The sequence below is a fragment of the Schistocerca piceifrons genome, chromosome 9, assembly GCF_021461385.2.
Source record: "Schistocerca piceifrons isolate TAMUIC-IGC-003096 chromosome 9, iqSchPice1.1, whole genome shotgun sequence".
Classification (NCBI taxonomy): domain Eukaryota; kingdom Metazoa; phylum Arthropoda; class Insecta; order Orthoptera; family Acrididae; genus Schistocerca; species Schistocerca piceifrons.
In genome coordinates this window covers 102672099-102692535 of record NC_060146.1, presented here as the reverse complement: position 1 = coordinate 102692535, position 20437 = coordinate 102672099, and the positions used below count along the sequence as shown (strand labels likewise).

Sequence of the window (20437 nt, the reverse complement as noted above, 5' to 3'; positions counted from 1 at the left end):
TATACATCGTTTGAAGAATATTGTTTTTCATAAAACACTTCTACATTTATTTCCCCTATGTCATAAGATGTTTGGCCACAAAAGTTTTACCCAATGCATAAAAATGAACTTGATTCTAGAGTGGCCAAGAAGAGACTGAATAAATTTTGAGACACACATTTAACATTGAACATAAATTCCTTTAGTTCAGTATCAGATCAAAATCATCTTAGGGATGTGGCATAATTTCTTCTTGTGGTAGGTGGCCAGAGGCCAGCTGGGTGTCACATCTGGTGTTGTACTAAACTTGCACTGTGCATAGTCGCCTTCGGCACTTGCCAAATCTGTGATGTACAAACAAAAACATTTTATAGTTTGCATTACACAAAAATATTATTGTAATAAAATTGATGAAATACAGTGTCATATGTCATATACTAGGTACAGAAAGGTGGTTACCTTAAATTCATAAGTAAGTTTTTTGGGGAAATTTAAGTGTGTATTGAAAGGATAGACAAATGGGTAATGGAGCTGGTGTATTTGTCACAGTAGACAAACACAACTCCACCAAGACAGAAATTGAAGCTGCATGTGAGATTGTTTGTGCAACATACAATATCACGGGTGGGCATAAAATAAACGTCGTCCTCTGGCTGCAACGGCAATAATGATAATGCTTAACAAATTACACCTAGATATTAAAGTTGTTCTTTACAGTTGTGGCACGCACTGTCACTATTTCTGTTTATACAGAATGGCTGTCTTCTAGTGGTGGTCATTTACATCCATTGCTTTGGCTCCTTGGATTTTGTTAACCACAGTCCATGTAAAGTGTTTTCAATGTCCTTTGCGAGTTTATAAACGTTGCTTAACAAGACCGAAGGAGCCACAGTAGTCAGTGAGAATGGGACTGAATATTTCAAAAGATGGCCACAGGACATGAACTGTGTAAAGAACCACTTTACTGTTTTTTATGAAGTGCTTTTTGTGTTGCGATTATAGCACGAAGAAGTGGTCTGTACTTCGAAACATGTTGCTTTACTGAATAATTTAAGCAAGGCAACAAAAATTTGTGACTAGTAGTAGTTTCTGAAAACCATCTTCCTCATTGTCTCCATAATCTTTCCTTTATTGATAATAAAACACAAGCTTGCTAACTTTGAACTTTCTTGATGTCCTTTGTCAATACTATGGTGTCACAATTTGGCTTTGGGAGAGAAATATCCACAGGAAGTGCAATTTAATCTTGTATGTTTCGAGGTGTACACATCCCAGGAAATCTGGGAAAAATGGGGGAATTTTTTCACCTGGGAAAAATTTGAAAATTTTTCAGGATTATGGAATTTTTCATCGTTTTGGTTTTCAGTTAATTTTTAAATTTTGTCTGACAAGAACTGATATTCTAACAGAGTTTTACTTTAGCCCACTATTGCAGAATAATCCTGCAGCAATAAAACATAAGAGAGAATTCTGGATATTTAACTGAATTGACAACCTTTAAGTGTGTGTGATTTATTATGTAACTGAAATTCCAGTTTTTTAGTGCTTCTGTGAAGGACCTAAGTTTCTCATTGTCAGTTACCACACCATGGAGACATCTTGTCTAAGTCATTTTGTAATTTGTTTTGCTTTTCTGAAGAATTTGACTGTAAACTGTACCATCCACAAGCAATCAAATGGAGCTGCTCAGATTCTCTTTCAAACCATTTACAATAAAAAACCCTTTTTACACTTTCCAGTGGACTGACTTGAGAGTGTAAAATGAAAGTAAGTATAAAATCCTAGAAAGCATAGGAAACCAAACAAGTGAAAATGAATAAATTAAAATTACTGTAATTCTCTTTGTTGTTTAAAATATGAAAGTAAAACAATTTAAGTTTTGCCTATTTAATAAAAAGAATCTGGAGTAATTGCATTTGTTTCTGTCTAACAGCAGTTTACTGCCCCAAAATGTTTCATAGAATTTGGTTCCATGCCATTATTGTGCATAAATTTGGCATTCTGGACAAGCATTTTTCTGTATATGCATTTAAATGAATGTAAGATTCCCACATCTAATGGTTGAAGCTCACTTGTACAGTTAGGAGGCAGGAGCTCTAACATAACACTTCTGAGCTGCAGGTTGTCAGTGTGTGCTGGATGTCTGTCAAATAGCTGCAATATTTTCTTATTTTTTGCTCCCATTTTAGCATCCAGTGCCTGAATGGTGGGTGTGAATATGGAACTAGTAATCTGTGCATTGCTGTTGGAATAAAGTTACTAAAGGAGGTACTTTCTAAGATCCATCAGCACTGACCATAACTGAAATGGTTATCCTCTGCTTCCGCAGTTTCCCACTGTGGCATTTCTCACCTTTCAAACGTAAGATCTTAATTTGCAATATGTTATAAAAAGAGCAGTTTTGTCAGTGTTTTGGATTATAATCCTTAGAGAGTACAGTTCCTTTTTTCCATTGGTCCACATTTCCTCTATCAACACTTACACTTTCACTACAGAGCTGGTTTGCAAACAGTGTTAAAAGTTTTGAACTGACCAAGCTGACCATTTGATGTTGTGAAGATGGTGATCCTTATTTTTGCTGCAAACTGAAGCACTTCTTCTCTCAGGATGTTGCCATCAAGTGGAATTCCCAACACTGTCATGCAAACAAACTGCTCCAATGAGTTTATCCAAACAATCATATGCTGATAGCTGATGGCTCAATGTCATGGAACCAGACTCTTGCATTGGCTTTGATGTCTGACAGATTTCTCACAATCGTGTTCAAGGTAGAAGCAGAAAGACCTAGGTCCTTCGCTAATTGAGCTCATGCTCCAGCATGCAAATCTACATTGTAGAATTCACATTTTCTTCCACAGGAGTATATTATATCCTGTCCTTTCTAGTCATTTTACTTGCAGCCACTGATTAAAGTTACTGCAGAACATGACTTACAATAGTGTTCGTTTGGTTATTAGTGGTATGGTCCTATCTTTTTGGAATCATTGTTAGAATTAGAGCCCCCTTGTTATTCTGAAAGAAGCAGTCACTACATGAAAAATGTAGACCATAAATTTTACGAACTACTGGTAATGAAGTTTAATCTAATGGCACATTTTGTTCTGGAATTCTTAATGAAATATGCAACAATCATTTTTATTTTTTAGCAACAAGGCCTCTTGTCTAGTTCTGTCCATGACATGTTGGCACGATTTGGAATATCTTCTGTCGACAGTCTCCTCAACTATGGCAACTAAAATAATCTGACTGTAATGACTAGCTGCAACCTTCATTGTGCTCATTGTATTGTTAAAACAGATTTAAATAAATTTCAGTTATCTATACAAATAAACACTGCTTTTGAAGATGGCTGTATGTTTAATGGGCTTTCACGATTTGTTATTTCTGTGTGAAATAGTGCCAGTCTGTGCTAGATGTGCAGTCTTAGGTTGGTATGACTTGATGTCAGACATAAACATTTCTTCTCAATGTTCCACATGACAATTTCTGCCCTCTTTCTCACCAAAAACACCCCGGGCCAAGTAACCACTCAACATACTTCCAACCTTCCAAACCCTGTGAACCTATAATAAAGGCAGCCATGACCCAACACATCGAGAATGTAAATCTTGCTTATCACTCTAATGCTACATTACATTATAAATAACTTTACTTGTTGCATTTTCCACTTTGTTCCAAGGCTGACTTTGAACAGGAATACAATGTACTTTATCAAAAATCTTCGTGAAAATAAATGTTATAGGTCATGGTAATGTTACAGAAAAATTAAAATGTAGCAGATGTGTTGTTAAGTGTTCATATTACACCCTACTGTATTTAAGGTGACGCAAAGAGTAAATTGAAGACTGTTGAAAACAAAAAGAACAAAGCACATCAGTTAACAGATGTTGTGGGTGGATTAAAAATAGTTCAAATGGCTCTGAGCACTATGGGACTAAACTGCTGTGGTCATCAGTCCCCTGGAACTTAGAACTGCTTAAACCTAACTAACCTAAGGACATCACACACACATCCATGCCCGAGGCAGGATTCGAACCTGCGACCGTAGCAGTCACACGGCTCCAGACTGTAGTGCCTAGAACCACACGGCCACTTCAGCCGGCTGTGGGTGGATTGCTGTGCATCAGTAATAAACATTTTGGTTGTTGAAGGGAGATTAATTGTTCTGTCGTGCTATTAATTACTCTTATCACCTTTATGGTCCATATATGTAGTGTTTTTATAGTTCATAATATGTGCGTATGTTTTCATGTAATAAAAATACCTTTTGTGTTGCAGGCCTTTAGTAAGAAGTGTGTTGAGCAACGGAAGGAATGGCTTACATCGTGGATGCAGGATTCGAAGAGGAGGAAGGAAATGGGTCTACCAGAACAATATCTCTATGAGAAAGACACACACAGTGTCAATTATGCAGACTTTGTCAATAAAGAACTTGTACTTTTTAGCAATTGTGACAATGAAAGATCTATTCCGTCCTTGGTTGATGGATTCAAACCTGGTCAGAGGAAGGTGAGATTCGCATATCTTTCTACATATACACTAAAACTCCTCTTCAACAAATCGCACACATTGGTGGGGACCCAAATATTTTTTCCCTTAAGTAGAGATTTGCTTAAATGTGGGTTTTGCCTAGGTACGTGGAAGGGGTGACCTAGAATCATAATTAAAGCATATTTAGATGATGTAAGAACTAGTTAATCACAAACTTACCATTAATTTGCTATAAATGTAAATATGTATCTCACTTTTTACAGAATATATTTTTTAAAAATCAAGAAGAGTTGTGTGTTTCCTCCTTCCAGCACACTGTAATGACAGAAACATCTGTGATTTTTTTCAATTCGTCTTGTGGAACAATGTTGTCTTTATCACTAACTATAGCACTACAATCAGCTTCTGCAAAACAGTTTAACAGTGTGTAGTGAAACACAATTGCACACAGCAACAAACTTGTGCATGGCCTGTAAAATGTCAACGCATAATTATTTCTGTCTTCTCGAGTAATGTAATTGATTTCTTGATGACTGCCCCCTGTACTTGGCTTTAATGGAGTGTATTATGCCCAGTGCCCAGTTCTGAAGGTTGCAGATGTTTTCGTTAGTTCACATACATATAAGCTTTCAGCCACAGCCTTCGTAAGAGAGAGAAAAGCGCGCACACGCGCGCGCAATAAAAGGAGATATCACTTTGTATTACCATTTCTAATAAAGAGAACCATCCTTATCTATCCCGTGAGATTTTTTTAAAATTAAAAATACTAATTCAGCTACTGAAGCATCTTTCTCTTCTGTGGGTTGCAGGGAGGTGGGTGGGCGTTTACCGTATGCCGCTGTGTAAGGCGGGTGACCTTGAGCGGGACTTAGCCGCTGGACGCGGCCGGGCGCAACACGGGCCCTAGTATTACTAGGCCCGTGTTGCTCGAAAATTCACTTCCGGTTGCGCAATACGCGCCGCCATTGCGCTGGCGCGCGGGCTTACTTCCTGCCACGCCCATGTTACTCGTTGCTGTACGCGTCGTATTATGCGTGACCTTGATTCGGACTTAGAATTTTTCGCTGCCTGAGCTGCAGTCGCCTATATATTTACTTAGCTTACTGTTGCTGGAAAATTCACTTCTGGTTGCATAACCGCACTGATAAGGAACTGATAAGGTTCGCTCTTCCGCTTTAGAGTCAGACGAGATTCTTGTCAAAGATGCTGGAGTTGGCAGATGTGTGCATAAGGTGTGCTTGCTTGTGTTAGTGAATGGTATCTTTCTTTTTCTAACGAAGGCTGTGGCTGAAAGCTTGTGTATAAGTGTCTTTTAGCTGTATCTCTTTGCAACTTAATGTGTTAACTTAATGGTAAGTAGCATTTATCTTTTTCTGCATTGTCAACATTAATATTTCTCAGAAATATTTCATTTGGATGTACAGGATGTCGGTCAATTATACGAGGGTGGTTCAGAAAGTAACCTCCGATTGGTCACAGTGCGGGTTGTGGGGGGAGTAGCGACGCCATCTGTGCGTTCACGCACTCCAACAGGTCAGTCGGCATCAAGCTGTGGTCGAGTGAACGTTGTACCTGCGCTAGTTTAGTTTTTGTGGCAGTTTGAAATGTGTGCTGCAATAGACAACCCCGCCAAATGTGAAGTGCGTGCTGTCATATAAGGTTTTTTACAGCCAAAGGATATTCTGCAGCAGCTATTCATCGTGAGCTTTGTGCCGTGTACGGACCAAGAGTTATGAGTGAAGGAGTTGTCCGTGAATGGGTACGTTTATTTAAAAGTGGACGAGGAAACGTTCATGATGAAGAGAGGAGTGGTAGACCATCATTGGTGACTGACGAACTCGTTCAGACAGTTGATGCAAAAGTTCGTGAAAATCGACGTTTCTCAATGTCAGAGTTGTCTACTGGTTTTCCACAGATTTCTAAGACTCTCTTGTACGAGATAGTGACAGCAAGATTGGGTTACCGTAAGTTCTGTGCACGATGGGTGCCCAAAATTCTTACCGACCACCACAAAACTCAAAGAATGGCCTCTGCATTAGACTTTCTGTCACGTTATGAGGACGAAGGAGAACCATTGTTAAACAGAATCGTGACCGGTGACGAAACCTGGATTAAGTAAGTGAACCCTGAGACAAAAGAACAATCAAAGATGTGGGCACATTCAAATTCGCCTACCAAACCAAGAAAAGGCTCGCAAGATTTTTCTGCCAGAAAACTGATGGCAACGGTGTTTTGGGATGCCAAAGGGGTGTTGTTGGTTGAATTCATGGAACGTGGTACGACCATTAATCAAGACGTGTACTGTGAAACAATAAAAAAGTTACGACGGGCTATACAGAACAAACGCCGTGGTATGCTGACTTCCGGTATCGTTTTTTTGCACGATAACGCCCGTCCTCACTCTGCTCGCAGAACAACGGCCCTTCTTGAGTCCTTCAAGTGGGACGTTATCAACCATCCACCTTACAGCCCAGACCTGGCGCCAATTGATTATCACCTCTTCATGCATTTGAAGAAATGGCTCGGGTCACAGCGGTTTGATGACGACGAAGAGCTCAAAGATGCGGTCACAGGCTGGCTCCAGGCACAAGCGGGTGATTTTTATGCAGAAGGAATTTCAAAGCTTGTGAAGAGATACGATAATTGCCTCAATCGCTATGGAGACTATGTAGAAAAATAGTGCAAAGATGTAGTTGTAAGATGTATATATTAAAATGTTTTTATTTAACTTGGTGTATTTTTTAAAATCAACCGGAGGTTACTTTCTGAACGGCCCTCGTAAGTAATATATTCCTAGTTGCTGCATGCATTTTGGCATCTAAATGCTGTAGAAATCTTGTTGAGATTTCTTTGATTGCATCTAGGCATTGCTGTTGTACTTGTAAGTAGAAGACAGTGTCTTAATTTTCTTAAAACATGTGGGAGCTTTAAATTTCCCTATCAGTGGCAGCAGCTTCAGGCTCCCATTGCTATTTACACACAATAGTTTAATCATTCTGTCTTACTTTCTTATCTCCGTGGTATTTTTTTCTCTTAACAGCATAAGTTTTTGCAGACAGTATAGCATAAAAACTGCTTGTTCATCTGTGTTAAGTGTCTCTGGTCTCATAACCCCACATTGATCACAGCAGTGTAGTATTTTTGCAGTGGTTTAGAGTTTGTGTTCACAACTGCACTCCCTTCACGTACTCTGAAATGAGAGATAGTGACTGTTTTTTAAAACAGTCTAACCACCCATTTGACACACTAAAATTTCGAATTCTGATCTTCAGGGAGCTTTGTCTTGTAGAATAGTTTAGCATACAAGAATGCTGCCACTACTCATTCCTTGAAACCATTTTAACCCTCGAGCAGGTGTGATGTATGAAGTGCACCAACTACAGATAAAACTGTTTTGCGTTGTTCCATCGTTTTTCACAATGAGCCCAGAGCTGTTCCTTCATTATTGCTTCAGCTAACAGTGATAAACTGTGTTGTTGTACATCCAAGTGAGTAGCAGTAATATAAAATAAATGCTGAGCTAAGTGAGAAATTTACATTACATGCAAGAAAATTATTCAGATTATGACCTATTACCACAATCCAACAACGAGGCAGCTGTCTGAGAGAAAATGAGTAATTGCATAAGTGGTTGGCTGGGATCTGGTGCAGTTGCACTGTTGCCTCCTTAGTGGGTCATTACTGTTGTGTATAGTGCGTGCAGAATGTCACGGCCACTAAATGCGTAGACGGCAGGGCACTTGTGTATGCTCACATGTTCTGTAAATATTTAGTGGGCACCCTCCACTCTCACACTTCCATGGTGGCCATTCAAAAAGATCTGCTGTCACCTCTGACTTCGTTAGTATCTAAAAAGAATTTTGAAAAAAATGGAGTGGTTTATTTTCACCTGGCTTGTTATCAGTTTGTAACTTCCAGAGAAGCATCACAAGTGGCGAATTTGGAGTAAAACTTACATTTTTGTGGTTGCTATGTTAAAATTGGCTTGTTTACCAAAACGCAGTAGAGTTTACACAATTTCACCTCACTAACATGTTGTGGAGATGCAGTTGCAAAAGAATTCTGAAAAAGTGGTTTATTAAGTTTAAGTGAGGAAAAGTAGGGTCAGTAGCTCATGAAAAATCACATTTTCAGTACAAAAGAAGTGTGATGTCTTCACTTATGTTGTTCCAAAACCCATAGCAATTATTGTTTCACCTGCTATTGATGGCCCTTAAAAATCAGTCTTTCATCGAAAAAGTCTGTTACTGGAATAACATGGTAGATAAGTCAGTTTTGTGTAATAACCAAATGACAAATGCTCTCCGCTAAGTGTGCTGTTATTTGACAAAATATCATTTCAATATATGAAACCATTTATGAAATATGAGGAATGTTGTGGATATTTCACTCTGGCTTTCACTGGCGCAGCACGATCACAAATGTGTGATGTCAGGTCAGTTACCTCAAAATAGGTGACAGGTAGACCTCCAGCCAAATCTAAAGGAAAATTCAGTATGTTAACTAAATTTCATATGCTGCAACATATTGTGTAATACACACCAGATGCAAAATCATAGCGACCACTATTATTCATTACAAGCTTTTCGAATTTTGCACAGTATCTTACTTCCACATACATATAATAATGACCATTAACGAAATGATGGGCATGCCATTGTGAACCTGACACATAAAGAAACAAAGAAAGCAAAAAGGATTTTTTTACCAAATAGTTTCAGTTAAATAGTTAGAGAAAGACTGCAGGGTGTGCGCCTCGGTTCTGTCATTGTTGACTGGCTGAAAGATTGACACTGTTGACCTCCTCCTGTGAACAAATGAACGAACTTGCCCAACGCTTTTAATGAAAGTTGGACTCTGCACTTTGGCCACTGTATCCTCCGGACACTATATCGAAGTGTCGATGGCAATGGAGTGATACAATAAAAGTTCATTTCATTATTGTTTTACTAAACAGTGCTTTAGCTCATATAAGTTCATTTATTGGTATTTAATTAACATAAAACAGTGATTTTTGCTCATACCTATTTGCCTTGATAACACCCAGCCATTCTTTACATGTGTTCACAAGACAAGCGGGTACACGGTGTACTTTGCAAACAGCACACCTGCTAGAGGGGTAAAAGAACAGTTCCCACATTGCTGAATATTTGACATTCTTTTGCGGCCAGAGGAACTGCTAGCTTCAGCATTTTAAAACTTCATTGTGTGGCATTCTCAAAAAACAATGAAGACAGTGCCAAATCATACCCTGTTTTCTTTTTTCCCCCCCCCTTTGTCCAGAAGTTTTGTTTAGATTGTCTTGGACATTGTGGATGATTGTCAGCTTTTGCTCTATCAAAAGCTTCGTAGGTTTGCATACCTTAACTCCACAAAAAGATGAATCTTACAAAGTCAGCTATATGACAACACGGTTCGCACCTTGTAACATGTTGACTGTGAAGTCAGATCACGTGAAGAGTCTCATGGTAGGCAAAGTGGAAATTGCTTTTCAATTCATTCAAAGCTTTTTCTGGTAGTACTACAATGGAATTCGATCTAGATATGTCGACTGAAAAAATAGATTACCATACACTGCCATCGCACAACATGAAGTACGGCCAGTGTGAAACTGAAATTAATCAGAAACTCACTTGGACATAATAGGAATTGGGCAAAAGCTGGATTTTAATTTGCAGACTTGTTGTGTTTATTCCTTAAAAGCGAGCATTTTCTTAAAGCACGACTCGGTAAAAATGGGGTAGAATAACATTGTTCTTATGGGAGTTTTGGCAGAACCAATGGAAATATTTAAGTGGGATTTCCCAAGAAGTGAGTTTGTTAGTTTGGTGGGTTTTATTACAGTTTTTTGTATCAGAGTTACTATCAGAAGACTTCAATGCATATGGTATTTCTAAAAAGAAGAGTTGATGAAAGGAAGTTACTGTGTCAAAATTGTAAAAATAGTTGCTCGGTGTTACTCTCCACAACAGTTCTCCCATATTTCCATTATCAGTTCTGTTTTGTTTCACAGAATTATTCCCATCCAGTAAAGAAGCTTGGCTTACGATGCTTGTTGGCTGCTTTGCCTTTGCCGATGTAAATTTTTATTGTTTTTTTGCCATAGTACCTTAATTTTAACCCATCTGTGCTCTACGAATTTGCCCTCAAAAGTATCAGTATACTTTTATTCATTTTATCTGCAACACAGGTGCATCTGTTGTTTGTGTACCACAAAAGCCAGGACTTACACTTTTCTACAGATTTCTTATCTGACATCTTCATTGTAGCCTGTTTATAGTGATCAAAATTCAGTAGTAGTTCTGATACCTTATTGAGGAATGTTGAATGTGGTTAGAGGCATTGTCTGTTAAGAGATGAAATAAGCTTTTCAATAGGTAGTCCTTGGCTCACTAATGAAATGTTTATGCTCATTTCTTCTTGACAGTCGGTGATTCTCATGTGGTTTAACAATAATTAATTTCATCAGGAAGAGTGGTGTCATTGTACAGTCATCCAGAAAAGTCAATATGCTATCATTTCCAGTTTGGGTGTGGTGTGCTGACAGTGCCTTCACATCTTTCGCTTTTTGTTGCCTCCTTTTCACAAGCTATCAAAAATGTGTTAGAAAAAGTACAGTTTAACTGGAAAAATAATCGCTTCTCTATTTTGGTAGGAGGGTCAAAGTATTTTCATTCACCAGAAATGTTGTTTCTGTACGTCAGATTGTTTATAAATTTATAATGGTGTTATGACTTGGGTGACCCTCACTGTAGATAAATATTTTATTATATCTGTGACAGTCTGTTTCCAATTGCCTTGTGAATGAAATGAAAACTGCTAATGCAATGTCAGGGTTGCCGCAAGTTCTGGAAATCAGGAAAATATTTCTTCAGAAATAGATGTGACTTAGCTTTACTTAAATTTATCTTTTTGGAGATGCAATGATTGACAAAAGTCCCATAATTGAATTCTCCCTTTCTCTCACAACCTGACAAGGCTTCACATGCACCGCGAAAATGGGCAACGCGGCAGGCATGTTCAGCTTGAGAAGGAACTGGCATTTGCTGATACTCTGCTCACTGAAATGTAGTTATTAAAAAATTACTCATTTATTGTCAGTGACAGCTCTGTAATAAATAACTCCTTTGGACCACACATTCATGAACATTTTTTTTGGTTGTATAGTGCAAAGTGTGGGTAAAAACAGAAACCACACAAAATTTGACAGTTCTGAGAAACAAAATCATGTGTGTTTCTTGAAGATTCCCAGGTAGATAGAATTTCCATCTTTTGGGTGTGCGTCTCGCACAGCAGTATTACTACTGATGTTTCGGCTGTTAATCATGCAGTCATCTTAGAGGCAAGTTGGTAACTAACTTAAAACCACGGTATATCATAGTGTTATCACCGACTTGCCTCAACGATGGTTATTTGGTTCACAGCCGAAATATCGAAGAAGAAGAAGAAGAAGAAGAAGAAGAAGAAACATTGCTGTCCTGTACAGATGCTAAAAAAAGTAAAAAGGCATAAACAAAATAATATAGGGGATTGTATAATTTCACAGGGAAAGGAATAACCAAGGAGTGGGTAAAAATATGTAGATTTCTGCCACATTTGTCACAGGCAATCACAGCATTTTTGGGGTCTGTAAAACTCTTCAAAGTAGGTTGTGAATGTTAACAGTGCTTTCCCCCTCCCCCCAGTAATTCAGTTGGTTAAGTCTTAAGACTAGATGACAATGATAAGAAAATCCAGTTTTCTTGAAATTGACTCTTGTTTTGTGGTTGGTATTGCCAAGAAACAAAGTAAGTCAGAAAGGTGATTTTTTCTGACTTTTGTGCATGTTTATAAAGACATTCACAAATTATAAACAAATGTATTCTGGTAATGAAAGCAATTCATCACTATTCTCTCTCTCTCTCTCTCTCTCTCTCTCTCTCTCTCTCTCTCTCTGCAAAATGAGTCAGACACATTATTTTGTAGGATCACAGTTTGCTATGTGTTGAAAAACTTATACTGTTGCAGTGTTAATTTATAATAATATGCACATCATTGTTATAGGTGCTGTTCACCTGCTTGAAACGAAATGACAAGAGGGAGGTGAAAGTCGCGCAGTTGGCAGGCTCTGTGGCTGAACACTCAGCATACCACCATGGCGAACAGTCACTCATGTCGACGATTATCAACCTGGCTCAGAACTTTGTGGGTAGTAACAACATCAACTTGCTGCAGCCAATCGGGCAGTTTGGCACACGTCTTAATGGTGGGAAGGACTCTGCCAGTCCAAGATACATATTCACCATGCTGAGGTGACTGTCATTTTATACTGCAGAAGTATGCTTTTTTGCTCTCATTCAGTGCTGAAAAGTTACTAGAACTTGTCTTCATATGTCCTTTGTAATAACTTTTGAATGCCTCTCGGATTAGTTTTTGTTATATAACCTGCCTTTTAAGGCTGCTGTGCCAATTTGGAAATTAACTCCAAAATGTCGTGTACAATTCTCTAACTTCTTTTTTTGTGTGACTAGGTGATTTAAGACAACGTAAAATTAACACTTGTTGGTCTCCATTCCAGAAAAACGATTCATGTGCAGTGTGCATGTTTTTCCCCATTCTCAACCTCCAACTACTGTTGAGCTATAATTCATATGGGATTGCATAGATGAATTATCAGTATTGTATAGTATGTGTATTCCACCCTTGTTGCAGTGACATGGATATTATAACATTGGCAGTGGTAGAAAACAGAAATAATGTATATTAATTTTTAACATAAGTTGTTCTTAAAATGGACTAAGAAGCATAAAATTATTTCTCCTAACCCCATACATGTAATTCTGAAAATAGGTAATTCTCAATATTTATATATGTCTGTGGAAAGGGAGAGATTGATTTTGATTGAGACTTTACTTCAAGTCATAACTGGTACCTGAATTTTGGTTGCTGCCTCCTTAAATGATCAGCTTCTGCACCAGTTGTTGTATTATAATTTGGAGGAAGTTATTGTTCTTAAAGATTTAAAGTACAACTCTGTTGGTTACTTTGCCGTATTGCGGATAGCTTTGAGCTCAAGTTTTTGTAGCTTATCATACCTAAGGGACCACTGTTGTAAGTAAATACGATCAAACAGCAGTCTGCTTTTAGAAAAGGAGATTGCTTGGTACACTGACTTCCTTCAAACTACATGTCTTGCTACATCAAAATTAGTCAGTGGAGTTGTTCAGCACCATACTATTGTACAAGATCATAATCCAATTATTGTAATTAATAAATTGAAAGGTTGTTGCATATTGAATGAAAAGTATAGAGAATGCATTTCCTTTCCTGTATTTTTGTGAACTTTGTACACCTAAAATTCTGTCGATTGATAGCCGGCGACGACAATGAAGTTCACCTCCTTTCCCAAAAATGAGATATTTCTATTCTTCACTTCCAGAAAATTTGTATACATAATGTTTGGCAACTATTAAACATACTTTACTCAGTGTTATCACTACAATAGCAATTTTCATTACATGTAACAATATGTTCTGAGCAACGGCCTAACACGCCCTCTTTCCACAAGATACATATTAAGTCTTTTTTTAATAAATCAATTTTTTTTAGTCCATACTCGATTCCCAACTACTATCGTTGTGGGGATTGCGTGCTGAAGTGTTTCTTGCTGTTCAGCTGCGCTTCACTTAAAGTACTTTTTGAATCACATATACATTTATAGTATTTACTTACATTACTGAGCTTCTCAGAATAAAATCAGGCACAAATTAGTTAAAAAGGACAATGAGGCTCACATAACATCACAACTTGCAAAATTTAAAACAAAAAATGTGGGTCACACGCAATAGATGTGTCGTGCATGATTTTTCTCAATGACGGCTACTCTCTACATGCCTTACTATTGTCTATTCCACGCACTCAACATTTTTTTTTTTTCAATTTTACAAGTATTGCAACAGCTGTTACAAATTGCAAGCACAAATTTTCGGGGTACCTATAAGGTAGTTTGGAATCTGTATGGTGCTAGGAGAAATTTTCATACTTTCAGTCCATTTTATAAACATGTTATTAAAAGATGATTTAAATAATTATTTCCTGCTTCTTAGTATTGTGTGTGTGAAATTTTTCAATTGATTTTAAACATTCTGATAGATTACACATAGTTATGAAATAAATTTAGGGTTTATTTCAATTTTTCTTCACAAGAGTCATCCTATGTATATTCCACACAAAGATCATGGAGTTAAAAATGAGAGATGAGAGCTCGTGTGGAGACTTACCAGCAATGTTTATCACAAAACATTTACATCTGGAACAGCAAAAGATAGGAATTTCAGTGAAACATGAAGTACTCTCTGCCACACACCAGACAACAGAATTAATATTGCATTGTCATCCAGTTCTGAGCTATGTGGAAACTTTAAAACCTCTAGCTCATTGGGAAATTAGATTAAAATAAACAGCAAAATTTGTCAAATGCAGTGCCCAATAAAAATGTGGCAAAAAGATCATTTCAACTTATCTTATCGTGATGTGTATGTTCAGGGGCAGCTAAATTGCTTTCATATACTCCAAAAATGAGACCCACACTTGCTACAAAATGACTGAAATGCTTTCCTTAGTACCTGAAATAGATTATTACAAATGTTGTTGCTAAATCCATTAAGTCCACCACTCACCATATAAACTTGGCAGAATCTGGAAATAGTTGTATTGACAGCAAACACTGCTTGTAACAAGTCCATTACATTAACAACACTGTCTGTAACTTAACCAGAACTCTGAACAACTCCCTGCCACATTCGCTGTCAACAAACCACAAAAGACAAAGTATCAAAGATAACTTTCAAAGAATGTGACATAGATATTAAAATGTAAACTGTGATAATTTTAGTTGTATAGAAGGTGAAAATTCACATGTTATTTTACAATATGATTTGTATTAATAGTTGCATTCTATTCTAACAACTTCTGTTTTAATTCAATATACGAATCCGTGAGTAACTTTTTGGAGTTACTGTAACTGTTTTCTGAGTATATATATATAAAATGCTCAAGCAAACTACAAATGGAACAAAGGAATGCTAATGACTGAAACTGATATGGATGCAACGAAATTCCGTGCAAAAATAGGTATTTTTTTCATATTTGCACAAAAATGGTGCTTGTAATTTTAGTTGAGATAAAGGCTATTTATTGATGCAGTAAAGATTACAAAGCATAACCCTTGGGTTGTTACACCATGTTCATCCACATATGTTGTTTCACCCTCGTTTCTTTGTTCTTAAACCTTGTGTACATATTGTCACATTCCTGTTAATTTAGTGATCATCCTGAGAGCACGCGTGTGTGTGCATGCACGTGGTAACAGACATTAGGGTCAGTTGTAAAATGTAGTCTCTCATTAAATGCAGATTGGACCCCTCTAACCTACATGGTGGGTTACAGTAAGCAAAACTTACTACCTTAGAGATGTGCCGGGATTAATGAACACAGTGTAGTTTAGCAAGAAATTTCTGTGATCAATTTCCCTAACACAGCTAGAGGCAACTTGATTACCTCACGTCTTTTAAAAATGTCTCATAGCCCTTGTCCCTCCTGGTTTCCTCTCTGTCGTGAGCTCTAGCACTTATGCCCTGAATAATGCATAATAGTGTGATGAGTGGGTAGGTTTAGAGGCTAACCATAGTAAGAATCATAAAATGTTAGGATGCCAACTAGTTTCGTTTGAGTTTTGTTAATCTCAAAAATTAGTAAAACGATTTCCAGAGCAATTATATCATTAATACTTACAACAGAATTACTGGTCATTAATCACCAGTTCCTGAGCACTGCAAAAATCACAGAAATGCTTCACACAATTGTAGAATCAACTTGAGATTGCACAAATAGGTTTTTCGAGGCAATTTTAACAATTAAGTGTGGCTGAAAGTGGAGTTGCAATTTACGTGCTAGTTCATGTGTTGCCACCTTGAAAAAAAAGATTGTAGACTGCCTTTGTTTAACACAGCATTGTACAATTGTCATATGAAACAGTTTTTCAAGAAACAATTCTGTCTTTACTCGAACAGTGGGCTGTCTTAGCTAACAGTGGGCTGTCTTAGCTAACAGTGGGCTGTCTTAGCTAACAGTGGGCTGTCTTAGCTAACAGTGGGCTGTCTTAGCTAACAGTGGGCTGTCTTAGCTAACAGTGGGCTGTCTTAGCTAACAGTGGGCTGTCTTAGCTAACAGTGGGCTGTCTTAGCTAACAGTGGGCTGTCTTAGCTAACAGTGGGCTGTCTTAGCTAACAGTGGGCTGTCTTAGCTAACAGTGGGCTGTCTTAGCTAACAGTGGGCTGTCTTAGCTAACAGTGGGCTGTCTTAGCTAACAGTGGGCTGTCTTAGCTAACAGTGGGCTGTCTTAGCTAACAGTGGGCTGTCTTAGCTAACAGTGGGCTGTCTTAGCTAACAGTGGGCTGTCTTAGCTAACAGTGGGCTGTCTTAGCTAACAGTGGGCTGTCTTAGCTAACAGTGGGCTGTCTTAGCTAACAGTGGGCTGTCTTAGCTAACAGTGGGCTGTCTTAGCTGTTTGGTGCCTGTCCTCTCTGGACACACTTCATTGGTTCACCCTTTCCATCAGTGAGCAGTGACAGTAACTAAAATTTGTAATTAGCATTTTCTAATGAATTTAATGATATTGAAGTAATTATCCACACGTTCCCATTATAATTATCATCTACAGCATGGCTGTAGTGGTATGTTAATATAAATAAGATTCACTTGTTGGTGCCTATTGGGATAGGTGTATCCTCAGTCCCTTTGTCCCAGTACAATATGGCTCTTGCTCCTCTAGCTGTTCTCACACTGTGAGACCATCTTGCACATTGTTTGATGAATCTGCTTCATGATCCTACCTACTCACTACCACCCCATAGCAAAATTTTCTTATACTGTGCATAAAAATGTAGCAATAAAAATACATCCATTAAATTATTTAAATCACTTGAAAGGTGGTCAAATATTTTTATGGCTGAATACCTCACTGCTTTTTGTGCTACGCTAATGCTGAGTGATGGTTAGTGTAAATCACTTCTCCTTTTAATATTGTTTATGAATGTTTCTGTGTTCAGACTGCAATAGATTGTTGACAAGAATCATACAGGAGCAAATCTATCGCTAGACTTTTGTCAGTATGCCCAACTATCAAAAGTGCTGTCTACAAGACATTTTGTGGAGGACACATTCCTTAATACAATCTTCTATGCAGCAAACATCTTTCTTCAGTGACAGTTTACCCCAGAATACATTTACCTAAGTCATTAGTGAATGAAAATGGGAGAAGTCGACTTTTTGACATTTTCATCATGAAAATCTAATATTATTCACATTGCAGAAGACCTTTACCTCTCACTAAAACTAAATCACTTTTCCCCCCCTAAATGTCGTCTCATCTTCAAATAATGGAGCTTCAGGATAAATAAAAATTAAAATACTAGGAATTTTTCCTGTTTTAATAATGTACTTTATTATACATTTTAAAGGTGCCCCCTTCCCCCCCCCCCCCCTCCTCCCCCCTCCTCCTCTATTCCCCTATGTGGAATTCACCAAAGGATCATGTAAATTTTTACATAAATATTACTGTCCCTCATTTTCTATTAGTTGTACTGGACAGGGGCTGACATAGCGCTGCTTTGGCAGGTTGAATATCTTCCTCGTTCACAGAATGGATTCGGGGAAATGTGTGGGATGACGTGAAGCTTGCATTTCATTCTACCTCTCTGCCGTGGGAATCTGTACTCCAGAATGGTACTGCTGCCGAGTCCTTGTAAATTGCAACATATTTCATGAAATGTTTTGTGGGGAAACAATCAACATAAAAATGAACATTTGTGAGAAACTAGAATTTTGGTGAGCCGAGGCTTGAATCTGTATACCTACTGTGGGCAGTATGTAACGGATTGTATGTTCCATTACATTCCATTCCCAGCAAAAAAACGCAGTGGAGCTTGATGGACATACAGTGCAACATACTTAGTTAGGCGAGAATATTTACAGAGGACATAGCAGGGCAGTGTCTGTATTTTATAGTATCTGTATAGTTTGATGCAGTGTTCCTTCGGACATACGTACGTGTCCAAAGAAAGAGGCACTGCTGGTGTTAGACAGCTGTATTAAGTTATGAAATGCCTTTGCAAATTGCAAATACAGTTGTACAACACTATATGAGAATGTGTGCTTGACTGGGACTCTAACTAAATTTCCCACATTAGACGAGCAGCTGCATTAACCACTGTGGCCATTTGAGCAAACTTCCAGGACCAACCCAAGCTTCCGTATGTCCTAATGTCTACGGCACTCCACGGATTTCATTTACTAGACCGGAGATGAGCTACATGTTGCCACGCGCCAGACGGTGGGTTGCAGACTTTGTGATGCCCTAGATGATGACGCGCAACTCCTTACCGTGTCGCTTGGCACCACTCTTGCTGAGTCCCTTCCTTCTATTGCCGTTCACTCTTCTCAAAAAGTGTCTTCAAACAATTATTTCGAAATATGCACACTATAAAATACAGATGCTGCCCTAGTGTATTCCGTGCCAAAGCAAGACAGTCTGACAAGTGAAATAATATGTGTGAACACTGACACACAGATACTAAGATACATTGACATTTAGGTTGGTCATGGAGGCTTGCTCGCATGACTGAGATGGTTAAGGCAACTGCTAGCATAAAGTGGGAAATCTGGGTTCGAGTCCTGGTCTGGCACATTTTCGTATGTTACTAGTAAATCATATAAGTTTTTTACAATTGTATTCAGTTTGTGAACGCATTTCATAGTTACAGAAGACTTGAAGAAATTGGTGAAAATGTTATACGTCTAATATCTACCTACATACGCAACTGAAGAGTGTGGCAGAGGTTATTTCCCATTGCACTATATATTAATGTTTCTTCCCATTCTATTTGCACGTGGAATGTGATGAGACTGACAGCTTAAGTGTTCTCTCCATGCTAGAATTAGTCTAATCTTAACTTCCTGGGCATGGTGCACTTGAGGTTGTAGTATAGTCCTAGTCCTCACTTAATACTGGTCATTGAAACTTCACAAAGAAACTTTTGATTTGCTTCTATCTTAAAGCATCTATTGGTTCAGGTTTTTCATCCCTTTTGTACTACTCATCTTTGGTTAAATCTTAACATTGCAGTTACTTGGGCTGCTCTACATTGCATACCTTTGATATTCCCTGTTGGTCCTGAGGGGTTTCACAAATGTTTTTAAGCAATCTCCTCTGTAGACTGATTGAAGTTTTCCAGTATCTTACTGGTGAACTGAAGTATTTCAGCTGCTGTACTTACGACTGAGCCCGTTTGTTCCTTTCCATATCCCCACGAATTTAGTCCAGATATTTATGTGAGTGGACTGATTCCAGTTTTGATTCATTGGTATTGTAGTCACAGCATGCCACATTCTTGTTTCATGAAGTGTTCAGTTTCAAATTTCTGAATATTTAAAGCTGATGGCAACTTTTGCACCACATTGAAATCTTCAGTATGTGGCTATAAATTAGTCTATCTCCCCCCCCCCCCCTTTCCCTCCTCACACCCCCAGACAATACAGAATACCCCACTGTACAAAACATAATCATCAGCAAAATGTCTGAGGTCACTATTGATATTGGCTGATGAACCCTTGAACTTCATATTCTACACTATAAATCTAACACTCTTACCTGGAGAACATCTGAACTTGATTTTACCTTTGTCAATGTCCAGTATCTCTGTAAAAGTGACAAATGGATTAATAAGTCGCCATTGTGCTGTTTGTAACAAGGGGACCATAAGACCATAATTACAGACTTTGATGGATCTTTCGTATGTTGAGATACATCACGTACCTGGAAAGTTAAATCTTTCAACCAAATGAGAGTAGAGCAGTAGTTGTGGTTCACTGCTACCACACTGGCTGTATAGATTCAAATTCCACATGTGAACTTGGCCCTCCCATCCCA

General features: G+C 38.1%; 1 protein-coding gene across 1 annotated transcript in view; it reads left to right on the top strand.

Annotated features, from left to right (window-relative positions):
• LOC124716735 (DNA topoisomerase 2) overlaps positions 1–20437 on the top strand; it is a 137938-nt gene that overhangs the window by 28159 nt on the left and 89342 nt on the right. Inside the window, exons 12-13 of the mRNA XM_047243279.1 lie at positions 4258–4488; positions 12514–12761. Coding sequence (XP_047099235.1) covers positions 4258–4488; positions 12514–12761 — 479 coding nt within the window. The remainder of the gene's footprint in view (positions 1–4257; positions 4489–12513; positions 12762–20437) is intronic.